We start from the raw sequence: 21,961 nt of genomic DNA, 5'->3' as shown, positions 1-21,961 counted from the left end.
TTATGGACTCAGCACTTACTGCCAATCTCACTTCCCTCTCCTAACACGGTGACCCCCTCCCTTACAGAGCAGGAGACCAAGGCCGGGCAGGTTGGGGAACTCGCCCAAGGTTTCACAGCTAACAAGCGGTGGAGTGGAGATCGGAAGCCAGGCTGTCTCTTAGCACGAACTCTTGATCTCTAGCCTCTATCACCTATAGGTCTTTTTACAGAGCTATGATGAATCAGGGCTCCCCACTGCTCCCTGCCCGGGGGCAGAGGCTGGGAGAGGCCCCTGAAATCTTGACTCCTGTCTGGACTTTGAGAACAGCTGGAAGATTGATCCCACGCTCCACACCTCTCCTGATTTTGCTTTTTTCTTCCCATGCGAATCAGCGGGCTGGCTGGGCTTACTGCCGTCTGTACCTCCGACTCACTTCGCTCTCCACTAGCCATCCTTTAAGGTCTAGCTGGAATCCCAGCTCCTCCAGGAAGCTGTCTTGACTCTCCAGGCTTCACTGATTTCCGTTCTCCAAGAAATTTCCACGTCACTCTCTGGGCCCCTTAACCATAGTTGGGGTGCCCCCCACAGCTGGGGACCATTTCATGTGTTTATGTGGGTATAACCGATGCCCTGGTTGGTCTCCAGAGATGATCTTACACTTCCCTGTGTTTCTCGCGATGCTGAACGTACAGCAGTCGCCCAGTAACTGCATGTCCAATTAGCGGATTTTTACAGAGACAGGCGAGAGACCAGGCCAGGATGGAAGGGCTGAAATGAAGTACGCAGCCTTTGGTTTTTCTGGAGCTTACCTTTTCTCCCACCGCTGAACCTTCCCCACCACCTGCCTGAGAGAGAAAAGGGGAACTCAGCCACAGCTGGGTGAACGGTGGGAAAGGGCCATTCGGGGCGGCTCACGTGTGATCTGAGCATTTGAAAGATCGGTCACCATGAAGTGCAGTCATTGCTCGCCTCGGCCTGCAAGGCAAGGGGGACGGTGACAGACTGAATCCTGCTGTACACCCGGCCTGGAAGCCCTAGCAGCCTAAACAGTAAGTGAGAACAATCTTCCGTTGGCGGCCAGGCTCGTCCTCTGCAGATCACGTCTTTTTGTTAAAGGAGAGAGAACTTGAAATGAAGAAGGATGAATTGTGAAGACACGAAATCCCAAAGGAAGAGACAAGTGGAGCAGGCAACACAGGGGAGTGGGTGTGGGGTGCTGGGTGGAAACAGGGGAGTGAGGGCGGGAGACGCATCCACGGGAGGGGCCGTCCTGGGCCGGCCCGCACTGCAGCCTGCGCACCTGCACAGACGGCTGAGTCCGCGATGCCGGAGCACCTGGCCCACCTGTCCGCTGAGAGGGGAGGAGAGATCAAGGACAGGAAGGATGAGCAGAGGAGGAGAGAAGGCGGTCCCGAGAAGCCCAGCCGGCAGCACCTCCTAGCATCTACTGCCCCTGCTCCTGGCCCTGCGCGAGGTGCTAAGGAGGAAGCCGGACCAGGGGCCCATCTTCTCCCAGGCCGAGACGTCCGTAAGAAGTCCATGATGAGAAAAAAGGATCACTTTGTAACATTAATTTTTTTATTAAGAAGACAGATATTTTATAGTACTTCTTTTTTTTTGCTTTTTTTTTTGTAAAAATGGTATACATGAACCAATACAAAATGGGAATGGAACATATGGATATGGAGTTTCATACACCGTAACATCGTTCATGTACACCTCAAAACCAGAACTGCCTAAAGGGAAAAGTCAGACGTTGGTGTGACTAAAGAACAAGCTTATTTGGCATCAATTATACATCCTTCATTATTTTATATTCCTTTAAAAAACACAAAAAACAAGTTTGTTCTTTCTTCACTCTAAAAAAAGTGATCAACCTGTACAAAGTAATACTCAACAATACATTTCAAACAGTGCACTGTATACTTAAGAAAAAAATACATAAACCAATATACAACTAAAATCCATAATTTCCTGTTTTTGCTTTGTTTTATTATTATTATTATCTTTTTCCAATGCATGGGGCCTACACTTCGCAATCTACCTGAGACGGAAAACACCAATCAAAACACATGAACCTGAGACATGTCAACATTGTAAGCCATAGAGTCACATCAGGAGCACTGCACTACTGTACACTTTTCAAAACGGAAAGATGGGAGGTCCCCAAAATGAGATGCCAATTCAGTGAGCAATGGTAGGGTTTTGTGGGGGGGTTTTGTTTTTTTTTGTTTGTTTTTTTTTTTTCCTAAAAAGAACAACTGAGAAAAGCCTTTCATGACATGCTAAATGGTTCTCACCCTTCGATACGATTACACTATGGTCGGAATGGGTGCTAAGGGCTCGGAATAGAGCTGCACATTATAAAATTCACTGAAGAAGGGATGTTTGTTGTGGCTTTTTGTCTTGGTTAAGTGCCTAGGGATAGGAGAGGGGAAAACAAAATGCTGCTCAATATGGATTTTCTTTTACATACCAGTCCGTTCCCAAAAGGCCCCCATGTTGCAATGGTTCTATCAAAGGTTAAAATAAAGACAAGAAAAATAAACACGCTTTCAAACAACAAAGAGTTGACACTTTTTTTCCCCTTAAATAAATCAGTGTAAGTTTTCCACATAATGTAACAATAGTAAAAATGCATCTTGCAAAATCCAAAATTACTCACTGAAAATGTTATATAATATATATTTATATATATATAGATCTATCTGTTTTTTGATGCCATCTTTCCGTAGGGACTGTGTTCTGGAGTCTGGAGCCTTACCAAAACGTACGGTAAGAGTTTAGTTTTCGTCCTTCGGGACTACTTCTAGATTTCCTAGACATTTCAGTGAAAATCCCCACATTTCTTTAAAAAAAGGTAAATGGTAACTTGACTCCTCTACCTCTTCCCAAGGCTCCCCATCCAAGATATGTTCAAGGTAACTTATTTTAGTAGCTATGCACTATGGCTGCCATCATGCGAGGATCAGTAATTTTTTGGCAGACGGTTCTTAAGGCTGAGGAAAGAGGCCAAGGCTAGTGTATGAAAGGTAAAAAGATAAAAACACTCACATTTGAGTTTTGATTAAGTAACTGAAAAATCCCTACATGCTGTTTTTCCACCTCTGCTCTGACCTTTTGAGAACTGAGATGGACAGCAGACCAGTCTGAGAACAATACTGGCCCTTCTTTTGTATCTCCTGCCTTTGTCAAGCCAAATCTGAAGGAATGGAAGTTTCACACGGATTCGAGTTGGAAATCCCAGCATGACAAATATCTGTAATATACAGTACATGCAGGCCACATCCTACTGCCTTCCTAACTAAGCACAGAGCAAAAAACAAAACGGAACAAAAATAAAACAAAATAAACCCTGTCCCATTCAGTCATTCGCACACGAGACGGACTTGCTTTTTCCTACAAATTAGTGAGAAGTAAGGCCGATTGGGAAAGGCGGATGGAATCATTTGGAACAGAAATAACCAGAGCAGAACTATCTTTCCCCCCTCCCTACTTCCCTTTCTGTGGCAACTCAAATTTGCCCACTTATATAAATGGAACAGACCTCACCTGTCACGTCTGTTTAGGGCACTGAAAAAGGAGGAGCCCTTTCCGCCCCAAACTTTTCTGGACAGCGTGGGGTATCTATACTGAGCCGTCTACAGATACAGAATTAAAGACAGATTCAATCTCATTGTGACACACCTCACTTGCAGATAACCCTGTACAGTAATGTAGTTCCACAGCAAACAGAACAGTTTCTGAATCACAGTCTAAGTTTTCTAGTCTTCACTGCTCTAAGTATTTGAAACATGGGCAGCAGCAAAGAGTTCTCATTGTTTGTTCACCCAAATCTTTACGACAACAGAGAAGAAATGCATTATGGATACACTAAATTCTGAACTATGAAATCTAAACTGTGCTGGTTCTCCTTTTATGAAACTGAATTTTGAACAGAAAGCAGTTACTTCAAAAAATAAACAAAGGAAAGGAAAAACAATAAGAAAATAAGGGGGGGGGGGAAGATTCTAAGGAATCCCAGCAGGCAAATTCCAAAATGGGAGATTTTGGGAAAAAAAAAATCCAAAGTTTTTTTGGAAAAATAAATGCGCACAAAGGAGGGAGGAGAGGAAAAAAAAAAAAAAAAGGAACACAACCAAGAAACGAAAAACAAGGCACAGAATTTTCTGCAATCTATCCAAACTAAATCCAAGTATCCAAGTTTGACTTGGTAGGAAGAAATAAAAATTGAAAAAACAAACAAACAAAAAAAGAGGTGTCAAACAGCAGAGTGTAATTTTCAAAGAACATTTCTTTCTTTCTTTCTTCTTCTTTTTTTTTTACACAGCAAATCCCAAGCCTTCCCAGTCTCACACCTTTCCACCCATTCGTAAAAAACCACACGAATTTCTCGCAAATTCCAATATCACTGTCTCTTTATCATCTAAATAGGGCCAGTTGGACACCTCATTGAAACAAAAAGGCTGATCTAGATGAAGTACTCTTTCTTTTCTTCGGAGTTGTTCTGTCCTCCTTCTGCATTGATTATAGCTGTGTCTGCGTCTGCTGCGTCATCGGCTCCTTTGGCTTCATGAGTGAAGTATGTACCTGAAAGATGAAGGGGTAAAGCACCGTGACTGTCTGATGGCCTCTGTGTAAAGTGGTACAGAGATGGCAACCTGCTTTATGGCCATCATCAGCCGAAGTGGTGTGCAGGCAGCAGAGGGGAAAAAACAATTGGAAGAAGAGAGCGAGGTGGGTGAGACAAATGGGGATCCGGGGGTTCCAAAGGCACCACTCCAACTGAACCGCTGCGATATAATTCAGCAAATGAGACATTAGAGCCGTGATTATGACCAGAGGATGTCAGCAGAAGAAGACGTGAGTGGGAGCTAAAAATGCAGAAAGCTGGAGAGCTGCTGACAGTAAACGCCCAGGACCAATGGCCAGATATGTACACGGACATGGTTAAAGACCAAAGCAAGGAAGAGCAATTAGCCAATAAATGAATTAGGGCCCTGCTGACGTTCTAGTGTCATCTCACATCATTTATCTGAACCCTCGTCTCCTGTCTTCAGGAAGCACTGTTGCCTGTCCGTAAGTGAAAATGTGCTTCAACTTGCACAAGGAGGTTTGGTTTTCTTCTGCCTTCCATCACAGAGTGGGGTTCCAGATCAAGAAATAATCTGATATTGTAACAGCTGGAATCAAGGCGTGGGATCTGCCTTAAGGAACAAGTGATTCTCGCTCCTGATGTCACTCTAGCCCGGACCCAGATTCATGGATTTGCTAATTGGCATAGCCACTTTATAATGACAATAGACAGAACGTTAACGGAGTTGGTGACACTCTTTATCAGCAAGTCCCAATGGTTTACACGGAGAAAGACAAGGGTTGCACCTCAGTATGAAATACAGGTAGAGCTTCCACTGCCCGTCATAATCAAATCACCCTCCTCCCATTGGCTATTGTATTCTCCAAGAGTCTTAAGTAAGAAAGGCCAATCTATTTGTTGTATTTTCAAGTTTTCAAAGTGACAAGTCTGAGAAGGCAGGCGGTCAGATGGTTCCCCCACGTCCCTTTCCGCTATAGAGTATGGCCTCTTCCCTGGGTCCCCTCAGCTTCTGTGCAGACTTTGGCCCTGCTCTCTGGCCAAACAGACTGCCTCCTGGGCGTGGGCGGAGGGTATACAGAGTGCTGGGCCTGTGCAGCACTCATTGAGGGACCCCCAGTACTGAGGGCCCCAAACCGTTTTACGCTCAAGACGGGCACTTCGGATTCTAAAGGTGATTGTCAAACACCTTGGACCTCTGTTGCTGTGCTCAGGGGACCCTCCCCAAGCCCAAGTTCTACAATCAAGCAGACTGCCAGTGCCTGGAGTTTATACTATAGGAAAGGCTCGGGAGCCCACTGCACAGCACTTGAGAAAAATACCCAAGAAAGACAAGGGCCGACAAACAAAGGGAAGGATAAATTATGGAGGGGAGAGAAGAGGCTCAGAGCAGCATGGGGCAGAGAGGAGGAGCCTTCCCGAAGATGATTGCCCATCCAGACGGCACAGCTGATAAGTGACATGATTAATGGCAATTTAAATCAATTGCACTCATAATTTTAAAAATACATATTTATGTGGCTTTTAAGGCACATCAAACCAAGAAAGTATCCTAGCTGCTGTGACCAGCTTACCCAGAGTTGGGGGTCGGAGAGCAGGACTAGTCTACCTGCATCCCGCAAAGCAGAAGGTTATGCAGCTGCCTTTTCCCTGTTTATCATTTAGGGGTTTGATAAACCACACCTCACACAACAGCCCCTCCTAATTTTTACTCTATCCCCAATAATGAATTGTAGAATAACACACCTATGAAGCTGTTCATTTAGAGAAAAACCCAAATCAAGGAGTGCTACTCATCACCTCTCAGAGTCCTAATCAGCCGCTGCTAAGATTTCTATTTTTTTCTCTCCCAGTTTCAGGAATCAAAGAGGCTGTGTGGCCACAGAAACCGAACTGCCTATCAAGGACAACCTCGCCAAGTCCCCCAAAGGCAGGCGCCGTGGTGCTACGAGGCCTCCTGGCTGCCCAAGCGCCTGGCTTACCTTTATGTCTGGCAAAATAGCGCCCCAGGATGATGAGCAAACACAGCATGGCAAACACCACCACGGCCACGACGCCGCCAATCACGGCGTGATCCACTGCCCTGATCGCGCCTTCTTCACCTGCTCGAGAATCTGTTGAAATCAGAAGAGGAATAGCGATGTAGAGGGTATTGTGAGACACCAGTAGCCCTGGCGACACTGCCTCCAGGGTCAGAGGTCACCTTCTTTCTTAATGGAAGGGTCAGAGAGAACAGTCAAGATGGATCAAGTTCCACCGAGGGGACCTGCTCAGCGCTGCCTCGATCTGTGCTCCCCTCGAGGCATTTCATTCTAAGCGGCATCGGATGCTAACGCATGTAAACAAGCTTAGGGCGGAGGGAGAGAAGAAATAGAGTCTGTCCAGTCCTGACCTGGTCTTGGCATTCCCTCTCTCTGTAACCAGTTGCAGGTCCTATTCAGGAGGCCGACCTATTTAAGGGCGCTCAGAATGGCACCTTCAGGCCGTCACGGGAGCTGTGGAGGGCTGGCTGGAGCATCTTTCTAGAGATGCCCAGGGACTTATTCCCTGCCAGGCATTTGCATGGGAAAAGTAAGGAGCTCAAAAGCCCCAGCTGCCTAGAGATAAAACAAGGATTAGGGAACTAGAGGCAAGTGACATACCTGCTACATTTGGGATGTATGAGGGAGTAAGCCTCAGTCTAAAAACCTATTTCAAAAAAGACAGCAAGGAATAATTGTCCATTGCCACAGATGGCTTTTCTTTTATTTATTTAACACTTCACGATGCAATTAATTCTCCTTTATAAGCATCACTCCCTCGGGATGTCTTCTTTCGACTGGGGAACGACATGTTTGGCTGGGGGACAACTCCAGAGTGAACCCCGAATGAGCTATGGCCATGCAGAATGGATGTATGGCAGTGTGAACAATTTTAATTTAGGAATGTGTCTACCTCACCCCTTGCTGAAATCCTAATGGCACCTGAGATTTACAATGTAGTAAAAAACAATTATTCTCCCGTTGATTAATACATTAACATTTTGGAGTGGAAGCTAAACCATTGTCTTTTTTTTTTTTATTGAGTCAAGTATGACACCTCCATTAAAATGATTTACTAGCTGCACCTTACAATTTAAGCACAGCAGCAACAGAAACGGTAAAAAACTTTTAACTTTACATGATTTGTGAAGTCATATGTGAAGGATTTACCATTTAAATCTTTCAGTACAGGAAGCGCACGGCCTATAAATCTGTCCCCGTAGCAGTTGCTGGACGCCTAAGAGAAATGCATTTCACCAGGAAGACGGAGAGTGCAAATTCGAGTCAATTTTTAAGAAAGATTTATCTCTGTCTCTCTCCAAAGAACAGAGCAAATCTCTGAAGCCTCCACCTCTAATAATATTTGAAGTTTATCGATCAAGTGTACAGATCCGTGACAGCTAAAGGTAATGGTGCTCTTTTGAGCCGAAACCTGATACAACGCTCTCAGCAGGAGGGCACGATTTACACTTTCTATCGATATTTCCAATTCTACTCTGAGATTAAGCGCTGAAGGATGTGGGGAAATAACTCGTGACTGAGGGTTCCATGAAAAGTGCTTTAATTAAGAGTTTAAATTAAAAAATGAAGTATTTAAAGTATTTCATTAAGTTACCTTTGAAAGGACGACAAAAAAAAAAAAAAATCCCCAATCCAAACCCAAACAGAAGTGCCAAATCAGAGGCAGCAGCGGGTCGCCCAGGACAACAGGGTGAAGGGAGTTTAATTGGAGAATGGAGATGGGTTGGAGGCGGAGTGCACTGCAGCCAATTAGCCCACTCCGTGATGTGTGGGCCCCTCCAGCCACATGTCTAACAAGCTCCGCTTGAAATGTGGCAGAGTGGAATCTCCCTCCGCAGCCCAACGCGCTGCCTACTGCAGAGGCAACAGCCTCTGTGTCTTGAAAGTCATTTCAACGAGGCAGAACTCTGCTACGGAAACTTTTTTTTTTTTCTTTTAAGACAACAGAGCTTGTTGAAGGGGAGCGTGCCCTGGAGGGCGCCCCTGGACACGGGGTATCTGCTGGAGGATGGTGCTTTACATGCTGGAGACCCTCACCCCAACTGCACACGTTCAAAATTGCTCAGTGGGAGACCAAAGTCATGGAAAAGCCAGAAAGTTGTGCTTTCCTTAGGGAGCTGTCAAAATAGGGGACCTTGTGGGAATGAGAATTAGCTCATCTCCAATGGCCATGAGCTTCACACCTATTGAGAGATAAGGCTCTTTCAACTAAGGCTCTTTCAACTAACTCCCTGTGTCTTAGAATTGGGTGATGCCAGCTCCTGAGCAGCGGGGAAAGTTAGGTACAAGAGGCGAGAGGTGAAGAGAGGTCCCGTCCCAGGCAGATGGAGGGGAGGGAAGCTGCCCCAGCACAGGCTTAACCCACCGGGGGAAGCACTCCCCTGTCCTCTGTTACAGGACTGACTTCTCCATGCCTAGGCACAGGAACATTCTAGAAGCCTAGGAAAAGAGAGACAGAGAGAGAACAGGGGCGAGGGAGGGAGAGAGGGAGGAGAGATGAGGAAGGAGGGGGAAGCTCTGTGATAAAGAAGAACCAACCAACCAACCTCACAGGATAGGGATCTGTGGGATTAATTTTTCCAGCCAAAACCATTCTTTTGACCTTTGCTCCCCATGAACCTCAGAGCTGAAGAGGCTCAGTGCGGCTCTTTCCTCCCTGCCCTGTGCCCACATTAAATACCTGGGTTCTAGTTATCTTCCCTACCCTCAAGGACATACATATTTTACAGATACTTATTTATAGGGGTAATCTCTCCAGCTATCTTCTGATATTCACTTTGATCAGAAAGTTTACTACCACCAGTTCATCCCCGAGACATCTTCCCTGCCTTCAGTCACTGCAGACGGACCCAGAAGGTAAGTGATGCTGCATTTACAGGGCACAGTGTGGGTTGCAGCTCTGCCCCGCCTCTTCCCACCCCTGGCCCGCCCCGGGGTTTACTGCAGTGGGCACTGATGCAGTCCTGGCCATCCTCCAGCGCCTGGCATGGCCTGGCGTCCGCTATGAAGAGTGGCGCTGTTTCCAGACTCGCCTCACTCCTTTCTGTGTGTCCACGTGTGGGTTGGGTGGGGAGTTTTTACAGTGCCATTGATTGGTCCAAGGTGGTGAGGGGTATAGTTGGAGGCTGGTTACCTACCCCTAGAGGCTGTGGACTGGTGCCTGGCTCACTGCACAAAGCAGTAACACAAGATTCTACACAGAGAGGCACCGGGCTAAGGGAGTAGGATGCAAACTGGAACCCAGGGTAGTATCAGCCACCAACAGGAGCACGGCTCTGACAAAGTCCATCGGCTCTGTGGCCTTTCCTGTTCTGCTCACAGAGCAAAAGCTCTGGCCAGTTCCGTGAGCGATTACCTCGAAGACAAAACCCTGGGAAAGTCTATGACTTGCACCATCATCCACAGATCCCTCTCCTCTTGGGGTGCAGACCCTTTCCCTCAGGTCCCATGAACGTGACGGGGGACATCCTCTCCAGATTTCGGGCTACTTTTCTGAATCAGGCAGAGAAGGAAACCTACAGATTCTACAGCTGTCCTCAGCTTCTACAGGAAAAATAAACACTAGCAACATGCCCGATCCTCAGGCACGTGGACAGCTCTTTGGTTCAGAGGGAGTGTTTTCCTGTCTCTAAGAGACACGATTGCTCCTCTCAGTAACGGGTGTAACAGTGTTCGTCCTGCTGGGACTTAGCTTTTCCCCGTCACCGCAAAGAGGAAAGCCACATTTTGACTTGGCGTACATTTATGGCACAGAGGTTATTCCAGCCTTGAAGAACCAAGCAAGTTTGGGTGACACGTTCCGACTGGACTGTGGAATGCCATCCCGGATCACTTCACACGGGATTTCAAGTAACTGAGGCGTTGTCCTTCCATGAGCCTGATTTTCAGGGGCACTTTGTAGATGCGGGGAAGTGTCAACTCAGAGTTGGGGCCCAATCCTTCCTGCCTGCACTGTCCCGTGCTGCAGCCCCGTCTACGGCTCTAGGTGTAACACGAGACTCTTTAAGGACAGCTCAGTCATGAACTGTTTAGTATTCGTGAGTTAGCTCTTCTTTGGGCAAAAAGCTGGAACAACTTGGCTCCAGGTGAGGGTTTACTGAGCTGCTTGCAGAATTCTAAGTTGGCTACTACTGCTTGGGTCACAGCTTCAACCACATGGGGTTCCCATTAGCATCTTAGAAACCGCCAGGACAAAAAAATTCAAAGACTCTCCCAAGAGTGATGGCCCAATCTGCTCAGTTTTCTTTACTTTGGGCCAGGTGGCCTGGCTTGATCCTGTCCTCGTGGGCAATATGCAAGGGGGAGTTCTGAAGACGCTCGTTCCTTAGGGTCTGACAAGAAGAGTGACGGCTAGTGGAACTTCAGCCTCCTTCCCCTCCCTGCAGGGGCCTCCTTTTCTCTACTTGTTCTTACTTCTCAAATGACTGAGTGCCGGGGCTCCGGCAGTCACGCTGCCTAACAGATCCCGGTTGCTATGGCTACTTTACCACCTGGCACGGGATGCCTGACATCAACTGCCATGTGAATGCCTTAATCATGGATCTGCGAAAAGCCTGGGAGGCTCTGTTGCCCGAGGCAGAGATCCGTGGATAGCTAGGGAATGGCCAGGATGTCCTAGACAAGCTCCTGGCAGACAGCGACGTGGGCAGAGGGGCTGCTGAGCAGACTGCCCGCTGCAGCTGCAGCCGGCCTACCTTCAGCCCAGGCGGACACTCACATTGCCACCTCGGAGGAGCTGAAGTGTGATACAGTAATACGGTTCGAGCACATGGCGGAGGGCGGGAGGACCACCCTGCCCTGGCTTTCCTTCACCTTTCAACCCACCCTTGGCCTGGGCTAGAAAGCACGCTTAAAAACTTGTGAAGAGGTAGACACTCCCCTTAAATGCACATACTATTTTTAAACAAAGGTTATAAACTACCTGAGGTCTCATCTTCAAAATTAATACCTAAAACATAGGGGAGGTTCTAAGGAGATGGGTCTTCCTACCTCTATTTATTGGACAATTCATATGCTCAACCTTCTGTAATTTCTCTATCGATGAATAGCTGGGAAAAAAGTGAAGCTGTTGACTTTTCACAGCAGTTCTGTCACTTGCTTTAGTTCTAGTCTTTTTCCTGGGCTGCGGTCTGGCTAGACAAGTCAGTTTAATCAGAAACTTCGAGAAGCGGTGTTGATGGTGGAATCGCTGCCCCCTGCTTCCTAGGGCTGTAGGGATTGGTCTATTGCATAGGAAGCTTAATGACTATGATGTCATTTGTTACTTCTTACTAGAAAGAAAGAAAAAGCCTGACAGTGGATTTTCCACATCTGAGACAAAACCAAAATCTGACCTCAAAGACAAAACAAAACCAAGCCGCAAACCTGGCACCATCTACAAACCGCAGCTTCTCATTCTCATCACCTATTGCAGCTCCCGCCATGGCAACAAAAATAAGTGTGCATTTTAAAAAGCACAACTTTATTACTGAAGGGGAACAAACTGAATGGCATGCGCTGACAAAATGCCACATTATTTGCTAATCCTAATATGTTATTCTTCTTTAAGATTTGCTTTTCTCAGCAGCAATTCAATTATAGATGCTACAAATCCTTCTGACATTTAATTCCCTCTTGTCAGAGAGTAGTAAATGTATACAGTACATGCACAGCTTTCCCATTAAGATGTTAATATATATTGGAGCACACTAGCCTCCGTGCAGCATAACATTTCTTTTCTGTCTTCTGAGAACGTGGAAGGGAAGGAATAAATGTAAGGCAAGAAAAATCATGAAGGTTCTCACACAGCATCCCAGGCATCTAGGACTACCCCTCGGCTGCATCTCATTCTAGCAACGTCACTGCAGCTATGCTACTGTTTCAAAGGAACTATGTTAAGCTACTTAAAGGAAAACTGCAGTCATCATCATCATCATCATCCTGCCACCCAGAGCTCCGCAGGTATTCACTGAGATCAGAAGTACCGCACACGGGCTCTTAGGCGGTTACTGCCTATGTTATCCTCCAGAAACAGGCCCGAACAGGAGATGCAGGAAGAGTTAGGACCTCACATCCTGTATGGCCCGCTGGGAAGTGCGCTGGACTTGCCCACAGATCTGGCCTAGAAGCTGGGCTTCACTGCTCTTCTGTGAGACTTCAGGCAGGTCAATCAGCTACTCTGAGCCATGGAACACCATCATACAATTCACAGGGGTGTTCTGAGAGGCCAGTGCGTCACTGAATATGAAGGGGCCTCTCTGGGCCAGGGCTTGGCATATCATAGGCCCTCAAGAAGTGTTTGCCAAATTGAAATCTGCTGTAATAAAGCCTACAGAGGGCTTTATTCCAGTTCCAATCACTGATTCCAGGCAAATACTTACTAGCTCTTGGGGTAAGGGTCGTACTGCACACTCAGCATTGTTCTCAGAGGGTAAGATGCCCCATAGACACTAGCTGAGTTGAAGTCACCAAACCCCTTCTTTTCATTTACGTAGAATGGCACACAGTGTGACTGGTGGTCCTGGGTGGTGGTCAAGGCTGTGAGCCTGGCAGTCCTGTGAGCCGCCCAGTCCAAGTTATCACTCAGGTGTACCATTTAAGTGTCAGGATATTAAGCTCTTGCTGTCAGCTAAATATGAGAACAAGATTTTTTTTTTAATGTTGAGTTTTCTCCCTTCTCAAGTAACTTGATTTCGTTAATGTAACCAACAGTGGAAATGACTTGATGCAAATCCTCCCAAAGACATTAATCATCACCAAAGAGACCACAAGGCACACTCCCAAGTCCTCCCTATTCATCTAACAATAAGGACTTAGAAGTGTGATTGCCTTTTCCATTTTAAGCAACAGGAAGGCACTGAGGATGAGACTGGAGTTTTCCTTAAAGGAGTATACATCTGCTAAAGAGAACAGGGTTGTAAAAGTATTTCTAAACATACAGTTCCCACTAGAATCTCTCTCTGGAGAAAGATGCTTCAGTGGGCCTCAGGCATTTGGGGGTGTGAGGATGGATTAATGAATATGGTGAACTCACCCCAAAGCAGTGCCCAACCTGTAGAGCTGGAATTCATATCTCGTGTTGTAGCCTGCCAACTCTTTAATTTGGAGGAAAATTTCCTATTTGATGGTCTCCTTCCTCCCCATGGGGGAAACAGCAGCATGTTGGATTATGGGAAGATCAGCAATACCATGAAATTCAAACTTACATCATGGTGGCAAAGTCAGGGCCAAGCTGGCACGGACCCAATATGATTTGTCAGTCCACTGCCTTGTACTAAAAGGAATTTTAAAATAAGGTAATCTACACGTTTTAACCTTCTGCAACTCAATACTTTCCCATGGCATTTGGGACCGTCTCAGTGGGAAATCCATCCCATAATTTAGGAGATCAATGGGACAATGGCACTGAAAACATCTGAGCAGAGTTTAAGGTCCCCTTTGAATGGGAACGAGCGTGATTCAACGCTGGAAGAGATCTTTCCCCGTCGTCAGCACGTGGCTCTCTACCTGATGGGCTCTGGAGAGCTCAACATTCCCTGCTTCATTCCTTGGATGCACAGACTGAATCGAAAAGGGTCCAAGAGGGAAAGAGTTCCCAAGAAGATACCAGGGCAAAGGAAGTGTGGATCTCACAGAGGAAGGATAACCACTTTAAACCTAAGTCTCGGGCTTCCCTGGTGGCGCAGTGGTTGAGAGTCCGCCTGCCGATGCAGGGGACGCGGGTTCGTGCCCCGGTCCGGGAAGATCCCACATGCCGTGGAGCGGCTGGGCCCGTGAGCCATGGCAACCTAAGTCTCTGTTTCCTGAAGAACCGGGAAGACCCATATGTTTAAATTCTGATTCTGTCTCTTGAGTAAATTATTTTAACCTCTGGAGCCCCAGTTCCCTCATTTGTAAACAACCCCTTCCTTAACAGTCTCCCAGGATTTTCATGACGATCCTCCCATGGCTGGCTCATGCTCATCTCTTGGTCTTCCTGTCCCAGTGGCCTCCCCTGGTGAGCATTTCTAGGCTACCCTCCACCTCTTCCCAGCCCCAGTCACTCACTTTCACTTTACCCAGGTTTATTTTTTCCCACAGCATTAGTCTGACGTTATCTTGTGTTTTGAGCTTGTCTCCCTGACTGGAATGTAACTGTATAAGGGCAGGATCCTACGTGAAATCCAGGGCAGCTCCAGCCCCTGGTTGGTCTTGTTCACTGCTGCATCCCTGGTGCCCAGGCCTGAGCACAGCACACAGGAGGAGCTCAAACAATTGTTGAATGAATGCGGATCAAATGAGATCATATGTGTGCATAAGCTTCCTGAGCGGTCAAATACTATACAAATACAAGCTAAATGAGACCTCGCCTGCGATTTAGGGGCCAGATCTTGAATTTGTCTACATAGTCCAGCTGGTTTTTGATGTTTTTCTTTATCGTCATCAATATTACTACTAGCCTAACAAAAAAATGCAATTGCCTGTTTGCCAAGTCTGGGCCATACTTTACGTGGGAGCCAGTAAGGAAAGAGTCCCCCCAAATGCTATGTCTATTGACAGTTTCTTACACACATTTCAAGCAAGTTCAGCCGGACTTTGAGGACACTCACAACAGCCAGATGGTCTTATATCCCACCCCAGAACTGATCATCTGGATCTGAAGGCCTTTAAGTGCTTCCATGAACTACATCTAGACCATATTTTGAGCCCGTTTCCTCTGTAATCCACTTAAGGGACTATAGCCGGCTCACCTAGATTCTTCCTTAACACCTGGCATGGATTATCAAAGCCACTTAGAATCTGCCTTCCATCCGTACTTTTCTATGGACTGTGAGGGAGATGTTGATTTTTCCAGATCACTTTCTTGTATGTAGGGCCAGAGTTGAAAACGTGTCTCTCTCCGGGAAGCACGAGAGCTCTGAAATTTCTTGTTGGTGCCTTTGCTTCCAAAGCAGAAGCCTGACGGATTGCTCTGATTGTGCCGGAGGGCCATTCCCTGGCACGCGGCATATTCACCACCACACTCCACTAAACAGTCCCCGAAGGACCTTCCATTGCTGAAGGGAGGGAGGCAGTTGGAGGCATTTTTTTTAAAGTTTTAAAATAAAATAGAAGGATAAATAGGCTTGAAGCTATTCTATTCCACATGGGTGGCAATAACCACCAGCTGTCACGGGGAAATAGCAGATGTAATTGATAAAGCAACGCAAAACTCTTGTGGATCCGTCATCAATAAAGTTAACACCCAAAAAGTCAATGAAAGGGTTCAAAGTGGAACTGGAGAAGCTCCCCAGGTCCTCCAATAATTAAATCACTGAACTACACACAAGCATAATTTTTTAATGCAGATTAAAGAGGAGGATCAGCTGGGCCACTTGCTTTGCCGGGTGAGGCTGGGGCACCATATGGTGCTGAGGAAACCGGCATTAGCTGAGGTGGCACTGGTGTATGGGGGAGGAAGCGGGACAAGGGGCCGGCAGAAGACGGACCATCATTATTGTGAAGGAAACGCAGGATATAACATTTATCCATAATAAGGAAAGAATGAAGTTTCTACCCAGATGGAGCAGGGAACGGATGGTAATATTATTCATTACCACAGCTTAGCATTAAATGTACAACACCTCCTCTAATTTATTGATGGACTGTTTAAGACGGGTGTTAACCTGTTTGTCTTGTATTATAATTGAATTCAGTCTCTAGGCTACAGAAATTTAAGAAGTTCATCCTTTCTCAATCAATATGCTCTCCTTCAGTGACCCATTTCAAGACAGCTTCATAAAAAGTAATGTATTTTGTTTTAATAAATTTAAACACTATGACAGCTGCTCAATTTTTATCGGGTGTTTTTTTTTCCCCTTCAGATGTCTCTTTGCTGCCGAGTGAAGCCATGCTCACAATCAATAGTAATTGATTAATCAGCATCCCCTTTGAACAAAGGTGCTAATCAGTTTTTGATTAGTTCATCAAACCAGATGCAAAGGCAGCCCGGCCCCAGCCTGACAGATCGTCAGGGTTCTACTTGACTTATGGCTCCCTCGCAATATACAACGGCAGCGTTCCTGGACGGGGGAGGGGAGGGGGACAACGTAATTATTAATTTAACCAAATTATTATGAACACAAACAGTTGTTGGCTTATCACTCCCGACTCAGGGGTGATTGATAGAGCTGCAGCAAGGCTGCCTCTGACTTGGTGCAGAGCAGAGAGACCTGGAGTATTCCTTCCTTGATGATGCTCGGGGAAGGGATAAGGGCTGATTTCGTCCCATTTTCCTAAAGAGGAGAAAAATGACTCCTGCATATGAGTGATCCTGTCTGGCTGATATGCTGAGAGGGATCAGGGCCAAGAAGAACTTGGTCCCTTCTTCGGATCCTTGAGAAGATACAATTGCCACTGTGTCAGAGGGCCGTTTTATTTAGGGCCAGGATCGGAACTGAGGAGTCAGTCTTCTTACACTCAGCATGATATTCCAAGCAGGGAGAAGGACTCATTTGCTCTTATTTCCCAAAAAAAATCAAGCTAACATTTTTGAAACTTCTCTAAATATACCACCACCAAGAGGCAAAAATAAAACACTCCTTTGATGGCTGGCTACGTTTCTAATCTTCTATTTATTTATCTATCTAAACTCCTTGGGGTTTGGAATTCATTTATTCGTCCAACAAGTATCAACTGCGTGCTTATGATACGACAGGTGTACAGCAGTGAACAAAACCAATATGGCCTCCTGGAGCTTCCACTCTGTGGGAAAATCCATCAGCCAGGTTCAAACTGGGACATGCTACATAGCAGAAAAATAAAGGCGTCCCTGAGGTTTGACAGAAGCACAGAGGAGGCAAGAAATCTATCGCTTGTGAAAGATAGTGGTACCATCTTATTCTCTCACTGGGTAAGACCTGTAGTTAAAGCTGCACCTTAGCAACCAGCTATTCAAGGGAGCTGCAGTGAAATCTCTTCAAGAAGGGCAACATGGAACCCTTGTTTCCAAAAGGCTGGAGTCAGCATCTACAGTCCTCTGCCTTGGTTTCTCCTGATGAGGAAGGGCCCTTCCTTATTGACTTATTAAGAAGCAACTGATCAGAATGTTTCAAAAGCTGCAGCTGGTTGGCAGTGAAGTCCCACAACATCATGGGAGCACATATAATTGTTTAGCTCTGACCATTTTAAATCTCCTTCCCCTCCTTTATAGGATATGCTTCTTATTTTGGATTAGTAACACCTAAATCCTGGAATCAAGCATGAAACCTACTTTTGCAAGAGCTCAGTGTGCTGTGAAAAAGGTCTGAGGTGGATAATTAGTTTGCATCATGGTGTGTGACAAAACAATTGCCCCCTCTTTCCTTCCTTCCCCTCCCCTCCCCCTCCTTCTAAGATTAACTATGACCTGGCTTTTCTAGTCTATTCCACAGAAGGAGATGGTCAATATGAGGTTTTTTTTTTTAATAAAGATCTTGTCTCATAATCCAACATCCTTAAATAGCTTTGAAATAAAACAAATTTCTCATGAACCATTATATGCCTAGAACATAAAAATTATTTTAAGCCACTGAACAGAGTGGCTTTGGTTCAATCCCAAAGATGATTCAACCTGGAGGTCATTATTGACCTGGAGGTCTTTACAGCGGTCAGCCCCCAATCTGAAATATACACACAATATACAACCTGAAAATACACAGGGAAGAGAGGTGGGGGGAGGAAGAAAGTGTTAATAAAAATCTGTTTTTTCTTGAGTCTTAAAATCCACAATTGCGAATTGACTGCTCAGCGATCCAAATGGCTGTGTTGTGGAAGTGGATGGAGGGCCCACAGGTTGGACACTGCAGAGCCTTTTACCTAATGACTAGCCCTTACCTGAGAGGTCCTCACTGTCCAGTTCTTCTGCGGAATTGGGCAACTGAGTAAGGCCTTACAAGTAAAAACAAATCGTTTTTCTTTTCATTCCTCAAGGGACATAAACAAAACACTTAAGAACTGAGGATGAATTTCTTAAAAAAAAACATGAGCCAAATCTCTTGCCATCTCTCTCTCTTTCATGGATAGCTTGAATGTATTAATCCGTAAGTACGTTTCTCCAATCATTTCATTTTGTTATAGATACACAATTGAGGCAGAAAGATTCCTCAGTCTCCACTTTCAAAGCACATGAAACATGAAGGTGAATGTTTCTAATCACTCATTCATAACAGCATGCAGAAAGCAAAAAAAATAAAGCCTGATTGTTAGCTATTGATGTTCTGATAGATCTCTTAAATACAAATAGATTGAGATGTTACATACGGATGTATGTAAGTTTTAGTTCACATTTCACTGTAAATTGAAATCCTTGGGCAAGAATGACAAACACAGTTCATTATCAATTGATGATGATCTGGGATCATCGATTTCAAAATGGTATGGCATCTGCTAACTGCAGTTTGCCTTCATCAGAAAATCTGATTTGCAAAATGGTTTTTTTTTTTCAAAAAGAGAATTTCAAAAATCAGTGGTATTCCTGAAAAAATGAAACCCTCAAAGCTGAAAAAGCAGTTAGGTCAGGAGATAATCGAGTGGAGCTTGAAATGCCTGTATCCGAGTTAGCACCGATGTTGGCCAGCTGGGATGGCTCTCGGCTAGCTCTGCCTGGAAGGAAAAGAGGTGACGGGGAAAGCAGATAAACCATGGGGGGCTCAGTTAGGAGATGGCCTCCCTCTCCTCTTCCTGTATTTGCAGGCTGCTCCTTTAATGAAGTTAAAAACACCACAAAGTCGTGTCTGGTTTGTGCAGACCTCCAGGTCTTCTCATTGGCACAACAACTGGCTAATCCTTCTCTGATGAGATTTGTCACTTTTGAAGATACTTGTGGACCTATTAAACAGGAATGAGGGGCATGCCTTGTTTCTTTGTTCCTCTTTCCCTTCTCTTATAGCCGAGCGCAAAAGGTAAGCTCAGTAAGTATTTGCTGAATTAATGATTTGGGAGTAATGCTTAGTGAACTACCAACTAAAACAAATGTTCTGGAAACAAGCAATGTCAAACTGACCGCACTATTCAGAAGCTCCCAAATCAACAGAAACACTTAATGTAGAAATGGACAGTAAAAGGTTGGATTTTGTGAGTTGTTTTATAAAGAAGCCAAAAGAATATTGAGAGCTAGGTTGGTGCTGTGAAAGAAAGCGTCATACCAGCTCTTGAAGAATTTCCATCATGACCCTTGCCAATATTCAATGGCACGTGCCAATTAAAAATGGGATGATTTGAAGTCCATGGATGTTCCCAAACTATGGATTTAGGCAACTATGGGAAAGCAATGAGTAATGCAATAAATTATAGAGGCAACTGAGTAGGGATGTTATCCACTGGTTCTGAAATCTGATTGGTTGAAAGTGTTCCTATTTCTAATTGGCTTTATTCATTGTATAAAGACCGATGAATACAATTATTTGAATAATTGTTATAAATGGGCAACATAAAGTTCTCCTCTGTAGTTAATTATGAATTTGCAGTTCTCAGGAGGCTAATCCCTCACTTCTACGTGGCCCAATGAATATCAAAGCATGCAACATACATGCTTGGCACCCACTGAACCATATTAAACGAGGATGTTTCAAGTAGGCAGTTTTACTGCTGAAGGCTTGTTTCCCTGGGGAGGGCATTAGAAAGCTAATTTAAAAAAAATAAAGACAAATATGTTTATGCAATATCATTGATATGCAAAGTTTCCCATTAAAAAGCGACAGACAGTTTATACACACCTCATTAAAGATGAAACTGTCATTTTTAATGGCATAAACTTTAAAATATACCAAATCCTCTGGAATCTACAGCTCAGATTATATCCAAAAGTGGGAAGCCATCTAGGTTAGTGGTTAAATTTGTTTTTGCACTACTATTGTATTTTATGAATCTATAGTGCTCCGCCATAGCTGGATAATTTCAAAATAAATATAATTAGGAAGAGTTTACTGAAGCACTGAGTGTACAAGCAAAATTTACCTCCTAAAATTACTTTGACTTAGGTAGTTTTCTTTCGTGATAAAAATTATACAGCTTTCATTTTTCTCAAAGAAAAAGATGCATTTTGTGAGGCAGAGAATAGTCTTCAAAAGGAAGCTCCACCATTTAACAATAAGTGGGAAATTACTTCTGGGTTTTTCTCTTGAACTTTTCATATCATCCGCTCAAGCCCTTCCTGGTCACTTCAATTAAAATGTATTCAACACATTTCTTTAAACTTTGTTAAACAAATGAAAGTTTACTTTTGGTCCATACGGGATTTTCTTTTGAGCAATTAATGAAATCCTAAGGTGCAAACATAATAATTTAATACACGCACGAGAATCGTCTCTTCCGCAGACGTGATTTTTGCTCCTTCGTGATGCTATCAATCACGTGCTGCACGTGCCCTAAGCCTCCTCAGACAGTGCTTCTGCTGTTGGTATGGTTACTTCTTTCCAGCAGAAATCGCTGGCTTCTAAAAATGGTATGTATGGCGTAGCAATTTTGAACCAGGTTAAGGAAAACCTCAAAAATTAGAAACAGCAAGAAATCCTAGAGTTAGTTAAATTCAAGGTCAAGGTCAAGTAAAATCTAAATGCTTGGGGCTCAATTCATCAGGGTTTCCTTCTTTTTTTTTTCCTTAAAATTTTAAAACAGAATGATCAAATAAAACCTCTAGGAAACAAAAAAACTTCCCACTGGCCCTAGTATCATTCCCATTATGAAAAAATAGGCGATGGTCTCTCTCTTACCTAAGCAGCATATGTCTGATCACTTGGCCATATTATGGAATCTGTTACTTCCATCACCAGCCATAAGAGTTCAGATGCCCCGGCAGTTTTAATCTAAATGCTCAGTCAGTCATCCTGTTCTTCCTGCTTTGTCAGCTTTTGTGGAGAGTTTTTCCCTTGGTCCCATTAGCAGAAATTTGGTTCACGCCGTTAAACAGTAGCACATTGTTTCCAAACTGCATATCAAGGCTGAAACACAATCTTCAGGTCCTGCAGCCATTCGTAAACCTCTTTAGCTTTGTTCTTGAGTAGAACATACAATGTCTGCAGAGTCCCTTGACTGAATGACAGCCTTCGAATGCCACTGTTGTGTACTCATACAGAGAGATGTGCAGAGGGGTGCATACACGGATGGTGGACATAGAGGTTGTAATAATGCGCACTGCTGGCTATTTTTCTTTAAAATGGGCTTCAGAATTTCCCCACAATTGAATAGAAAGATAAGAAATTTCATGTGCTTTTAGAATTCCATCACGGCTTGCACGACTTATGAAGTAAGTCAGGGAAAGGGAGATCCGTGGGGTAGTTGCCTAAGGGCAGAGGTCTAGGGGATAAGCATGTATCTAGCACAGGCCAAACATTTTGAAACCAAAACTGAAAGTGAAAAATTATGTCAG

General features: G+C 44.8%; 1 protein-coding gene across 3 annotated transcripts in view; it reads right to left on the bottom strand.

Moving 5' to 3' along the window:
• Nucleotides 1–1,362: 1,362 nt before the first annotated feature.
• CADM1 (cell adhesion molecule 1) overlaps nt 1,363–21,961 on the bottom strand; it is a 336,130-nt gene continuing 315,531 nt past the window's right edge. For 2 of the 3 annotated variants that reach the window (XM_082660636.1, XM_082660637.1), the window contains exons 10-11: nt 6,559–6,690; nt 1,363–4,572 (exon numbers count right to left, since the gene is read on the bottom strand). In XM_082660636.1, coding sequence (XP_082516762.1) covers nt 4,454–4,572; nt 6,559–6,690 — 251 coding nt within the window. In that variant the 3' untranslated portion in view covers nt 1,363–4,453. Of the gene's footprint in view, nt 4,573–6,558; nt 6,691–18,429; nt 18,484–21,961 lie in introns of all 3 variants that reach the window. The other variant, XM_082660638.1, reaches the window with a different exon arrangement.

This window comes from Grampus griseus, assembly GCF_964374135.1.
Source record: "Grampus griseus genome assembly, chromosome: 8".
Taxonomy (NCBI): Eukaryota; Metazoa; Chordata; class Mammalia; order Artiodactyla; family Delphinidae; genus Grampus; species Grampus griseus.
Note: the sequence above shows the minus strand (reverse complement) of the source record. Positions and strands in the feature narration are given on the sequence as shown.